This window comes from Erpetoichthys calabaricus, chromosome 10 (assembly GCF_900747795.2).
Source record: "Erpetoichthys calabaricus chromosome 10, fErpCal1.3, whole genome shotgun sequence".
Classification (NCBI taxonomy): domain Eukaryota; kingdom Metazoa; phylum Chordata; class Cladistia; order Polypteriformes; family Polypteridae; genus Erpetoichthys; species Erpetoichthys calabaricus.
Window position 1 is genome coordinate 84,750,613 of NC_041403.2, and position 6,285 is coordinate 84,756,897.

Below are 6,285 nucleotides of genomic sequence, written 5' to 3' on the forward strand. Positions count from 1 at the left end.
CCATTCCATCCATCTTCCAATCCCGGTTATTAAACTCAGGGTTGAGTGATAGTTTCTAAGAAATATTTAAAAATACAGGAGTTGAAATAGCGCTAGGCAACGCTTCTGAAGTTCATCGAGGCCACTTTGTGTTCATTTGTTTTCTTTACGAGTTCGGCAGATAGTTATGCAAATAACGAAAAGCTATTCTTTGAGTAAAAGAAGGAAACGCTTTGTGACTCGTCTGATCGGAAAAACGGATACCCTTTAGTTACACGGTTACAAATATGTCAACACCAAATAAAATGCAACTTGTAATACCTGATTTAGGAACATAAAGCTTGTGCACAACTTAGCGGAGCCTTGCAGCACGCCTCTCAAGTTCTTCGCTCAGCTCGAAACGCGCTCCCCTGGGGGCAGTTTGGTCTGTTCGAGTCGCCGTAGAGCTTCTGCTCGCCTACTTTACTTTGTTTTTCCCTGTAAAGCGCCGCGGTTTTATTTTCAGAATGAAAACCGAGGCAACGTAAACAAAGTCGTGGGCCACTGCAGCCCATTACTAATCTTCATTATTTAAAGGTTTCTTACCCTTCCAGATGGCGGAGAAGAACGCCGACCCACTGAGTTACTTTGCCGCATATGGTAGCGGATCGGATTCCGACAGCAGTGAGCCCGATGACAACGCAACGGAGAGTGGAGCCGCAAGCAAATCGAACTTGGTGCTCGGAAAAAGGCCTGCTCCGGGAACCAGCTCGGCGCTGCCCAGACCCGACGAGCTCTTCAAATCCGTCTCCAAACCAGCCTTCTTATATAACCCCTTAAACAAGCAAATAGACTGGGAAAGCCGCACGGTAAAGGCACCAGAAGAAGTAAGGAGAACTACGACTGATAAAAACATCAGTTCTGCCACATGGTCCCAGAGAAGCCTATGTTGATGCTGGTTTTCGTTTCATTAATACATTTTTCCAAATCCCTTTACGTCGACTTATTTACAAGCTTATGGGTTTAAGTGGTCGCGGAGAACCAAACGTATATGGTGTTACTCCTCAATGAGTCCCATTTTGCTATAGTTTTAAAGTTTAATTTAATCAGACTGATTGGCAAGTTGCACACAAAGCATAGGAACAAACAGTTTAACCTCCGAGAAATTTGGCACAAATGTACGCACTGAAGACAAACATAAGCTTCATCACACATTGTTTTCTTTCTTCTTTTCTTTTCTCTTCTCTTTCTTAAGACTTCTTGCCACTTTACAGTTAACACATTGCTTCAAACAGTTCCACTTGATAATTGTCTTTAATGACATACTTGCTGGTTAAAAACACGTCGTGAAATAAAGTTACGGAATCTTAATAGAAATTTTTTTCTCTGTGTGCAAAACAGAACTATAAAAAGTCAATACAATGAATTAACAGTTCAGAATATTAAAGAACGAAAAAAAGTCTAAGAGATTCCTGTGACATAAAGAGAAATAAAATAGACAGTATTGCGAAATTCTAAGAATAACAGCTGAAAGTAGGAATAGGTGGTTTTCTCAACTTGCTTACTGACTTAGCAGTTGGCAGTGCTGCCTGGTGGGTTTAGCGGCCAGTCCGGTCCGTGTTAGCAAGTTTTCAAGTTCTTGTGTTTCAGCAGTGTGTCCGCCTGTGGAGAGGATGATGACTTAGTGACAGATTGGGAGAGCATGGGGGGCCATGAGGTTGGTGAAAAGGGGTGGGTGGCTCTCCCAATATCTATGCAAAAAGACAAAGATCCAAGTCTTTAGAGTCCTCGTGCTGTCTGTTTTGTTATATGGATGCTCTCTAATGACCTGAGACACTCTTTGGAGAGTCCTTGGGTACCGCTGCTTTGACTTTGTGTTGAAGGAGCGGTTGCTCAGAGTCCAGAATGAGACACATTACCTGCATTGTGAGGGAGCGTCAGTTACAGCAGTATGGCCATGTGGTGTGATTTCCCAGGGGTGATCCAGCTTGCAGGATCCTCATTGTTGCAGATCCGAGTGGCTGGACCAGGCCAAAGGGACGCACACGTAACACCAGGCTATGGTAGATAAATGGTCATTTCTGGAGGTTGGGACTTGACCACGTGTCTGCCTGGGGGGTTGCCATCTGGGATCCCGAGTTGTTTCGTAGTGTGGTGGATGTGGCAACGCGCTGTACCAGTGCATGCTCCCCAAACTGACCTCATGTTTCTATGATATTTCTCTGGGTGCTCTTCTATTTTGATAGGTAGATTGGCAGCTTTTGTCTAAATTGGGCCCAGTTTGAGTGAGTTTTGATGTGCGCCAAGTAGTTGACTGGTACCCTGTCCGGGGTGTTTCTTGCCTTGGGCCTGGTACTCCTGGAGTAGGCTTTCCTCACTCATCACTGTATTAACTGATTAATTTGAGTAGGCTGGCTATTGATTTATGCAACTCAAATGATATCTGTTCAAGTTAGCTGCTCTTGACAAACATAGCAATTCTGAGCACAATGGTCAAAAGGATGTTTGATGCCATCTGTGTTCTTTCTGGATGGCTTGCGTGTCTGTCTGAGTTCATTGTTCCTCTCTTTTGCTCAGGCAAATGTTGAAACAGAATAAATGTAGAAACCTTCATGCTCATTTAGACCAATGCTTCTCTGACTGTTGGCCTGTGGAATAGGTTGTGGGATTTGAAAATTCCAGGAGCTGAATGTGATAGTCTTGAAGGATATGAGGACCTCAAGTTCCTAGAAAGTTCAAGCAAGCTACCCTTTAATCTTATTTCCCAGTAGTGTCCCCTCTTTGCCTCTCTGTGGTTCCATCACATTTCCATGGAAAAACGTTCCCTTTATTTTTCCAGTTCACTAAAAGTAGAGCTTAGTCTCAGTACAAAAGTGAATCAGTGTGTTTAAAGCCCTATGCAGATGGGATTAGTTTTACACCAGGAAGTGGAGTAAAGTAGTTGTGGATCTGCTGCGTAAAAATGTTTGGGCTCTTCCATCACATTGTGTTTAGTTTTGGAAGTAGTTATTTACATTTTTCTTTATTTTGTATGTTTTATTATTTTGTGAAAATACCGTATCATTTTAAGCCCACTTAATGCTGAGCAGGTTTGTGGGGGGCTGGAGCTTATCCCAGCAGGCACTGGGTGGCAGTCTTTCAAGGGGATTTTTGTGAAAGTAATAAATTGCTTTTTTATGGAGCTGCTCATATGTTTGTGGGTCAGAGTACCCAAGGCTGATTGCCAATCCCAAAGAATTTTTGTTTTATTTTATTGTAATCATTCCATACAAAAAGATCAATTTTTACAAAAATTAGGATTGAAAACAAATCAACCCCCACCCCTGAGAAAGAGAGCATTGCCAATGGAGTAAAGCTTAAAGCTAGTAAAAAATAAAATTGATGAGTTTAATAGGTGGATAAAGATAAATGGAGAAGAAAAAGAAATGGGAAGAGAATCTGCTTCCTCAGTGCTTTAAGAGCTCATTCTAAAATATTGATTAGATCCTGACAGGTTTTAAAAAAGTACTGCACAGATCCTCTAAGTGAGAATTTGATTTTTTCCAATTTCAAATGATATAAAAGATCAGTTACCCACTGACTTAACTGAGGAGAGTTAGGATTCTTCGAGTTTAGCAAAATAAATCTGTGTGCCAATAGTGTAGTGAATGCAATCACAGTTTGTTTGTCCTTCTCCACTTTGAACCCATCTGGAAGAACGCCAAACACAGCTGTTAATGGATTAGGAGGGATTGTGACACCAAGACTGTCTGAAAGGCACTTAAAAATTCTGGTCCAGAATGATGTTAATTTGGTGCAGGCCCAAAACATGTGACCCAGTGAGACTGGGACTTGATTGCAGCGTTCGCAGGTTGGATCTTGCCCTGGAAACATTTTAGACAGTTTTAAGCGAGACAGATGTGCTCAATATATAATTTTGAGTTTAATAATTGTATGCTTTGCGCATATGGAGCTCAAATTTTTATTAGAATTTTGTTTCTGTTAAGTTTAATTTATTGGGAGGGGAATAGGGCTGAGAGTATCTTTGTTTTTGTTTAGGGAGCTTTGAAAAAAATACTTTGAGAACCACTGACTTAGACATTACGATTAGCATGTAAGTGCTTAAATATTTTAGAAAAAAAAAACAACTCTAGTAGATCTCTGGCATAATTGGAGCCTGGGTGGGCTGATGGAACAACTAATGAATCAACAGAGTAGTAAGTGAGTGGACATGAAAAGGGAAACCTTATTTTATGTACCTTAATCATGCCCTTCTCTTGACCTAGGTTCAAGTAGATGTGACAGACTCATGCTAGTGAGAAGGTTTTTTTCTGGAAATGTAATACCAATATTAAATATACTGCTATTTTCTTATTAGATCCACATTTAAGGCACTTCAAAATGAGTATTTTGGATGAAAAATACAAATGATTAAAAATCCAGTTAACAGATAAGATAAAACACATTACACATTTGAGGTATATAGGAGTAAACTTTGGTGTGTGTTAATGAGCCCCTTCTTCAAAAAGTTCATCTGATATAAAAGCCCATTAATTGTGAAACAGCTTTAAAAATATGTTAACATGTTTTTTAAGTAAACCAGAGATTTATTGCACATTTGCCCCACATTTCAGCATTTAGAGCTTAAATTATATCCTTTAAGTTGCACGCTGTGTTATCAATCAATCTAAGATATGAAACAAGTGTATATTATTCCAGTATTTGGTGATTGACTGCAATGAATACTTGTGGCATTGAAAATTAAAATTTGCATGTGTCTCCTGTGTTAAGAAATTAGTTTGAAGGGGTGGTTTGGAACGTTTGATGTGGAAAAATCAAACAGAGGTATAATTATATTCAGCCTTTCAGTGTAGCATGAATATACTTGTCTTAATGGATTATTCAGAGAACGAACACTTGGTACAGTACAGTATAAAATTGTCTTAAATCTGCATTATGGAAATATACATGGAATTTTTGGACAGTTTTTTGACTTAATTTATAAAATCTTTTGTCCACATTTTGAACAGCCAGCAAGGGAGTTTAAAGCATGGAAGAATAATGCTGTCCCTCCTCCTGAGATGTATGTTACGCAACCAAAAAAGACTGCACCTCCAGGGATGGATATGGCAATAAAATGGTCCAACATCTATGAGGATAATGGTGATGATGCCCCACAAAATGCTGCAAACTATGCCCGTATTCTCCCTGAAGATGAAGAGACTGCTATATCCGGTAACATTTTAGTTGTTGAAAAGTATAATTCAATGTAATCTTGAAGAATATGAAATAATTATTCATCATACACCTCACTACTGTACAAATGCATTTTATGCATTTGAATTTCCTAACATATCTGTCAGAGTTAAGAATATTTATGGGTATTTTAGTTATTTAAGTTGACTATTGGTCTTTTATCACTATTGACCCTTTAATTGGCCATACTTGCTTTTTTAGTATGATTAAATTACTTATAAACAATGTCAAAATATAAAACAACAATCAAATTATATTATGTATAATATATTGAGATCATTTCAGACTGCATCACCATTTTAAAAATTGTTTCTTATTTAATTGTTTTTATTCAAATATAGATTTTCATTTTGTATTTTTTTTTTTAATGAAGATGATGAAAGGGAAGAACCACCTTCTATCAAAAAACAAAAAATGAACAATCTTACCAAAAAAGAAAAGAAAAATTTTAGTGAAGACTAGACAAGACCAGCAAAGTAGACTATGAAGGTGGACTGAATTTTCTTCAACATTAATTTGTGGAATTTAAGAGCTAAAGGACTTTCAACAACAGCATCACCCAATGACCTGAAACTAAAGTATATTTGTAATTTTAGTTTGTGTTTGTTGTTTCATTCATTTTTTAATGTGTTTGTTTATGAGAAATACAAGTACCATCTTGTGTGTTAGACTGCCATCCTTCAGTACAGAAGGGTTTGTAAGGATTGTCATAATTATTAACAAAGTGTTCTGTAATTAAAAGGGAATGCGAGTAATGTTATTGCTGTATAAAATGGTAACTTAAGCCATTTCGGTGTCAGAGAGAGTTTGGTCCTTTGCGTAATGTTTGCAGAAATTAGAAGAAATTAAAGCAAGTTGAATTAGAGGTGATGTCATACCTAGACATCACATGCACATGTCTGGAATTTCAAAATTAGCTAACTGTTGTATATAAAATTGAGCAAAAGTCACAGCTCATGGGCTTTGATATCATTAAGGTCAAAGTTCAGAAGCCTGCATATACTTTATTATGTATCATTTTAATTTAAATTATGAAATTGTTTTACAGTCCTGTCTGTAAACATAAAAGCTTTATCAATGTCGGTGTTATCA

The 6,285-nt window shown here is 37.9% G+C and overlaps 1 protein-coding gene across 1 annotated transcript; it reads left to right on the forward strand.

Moving 5' to 3' along the window:
- The first annotated feature begins 404 nt into the window (after positions 1–404).
- c10h1orf52 (chromosome 10 C1orf52 homolog) lies at positions 405–5,788 on the forward strand. The gene is made up of 3 exons (XM_028811525.2): positions 405–845; positions 4,968–5,172; positions 5,567–5,788. Exons 1-3 carry the CDS (start codon positions 573–575, stop codon positions 5,653–5,655), a joined length of 567 nt encoding a protein of 188 aa, XP_028667358.1. The 5' UTR covers positions 405–572; the 3' UTR covers positions 5,656–5,788.
- The last annotated feature ends 497 nt before the right edge of the window (positions 5,789–6,285 follow it).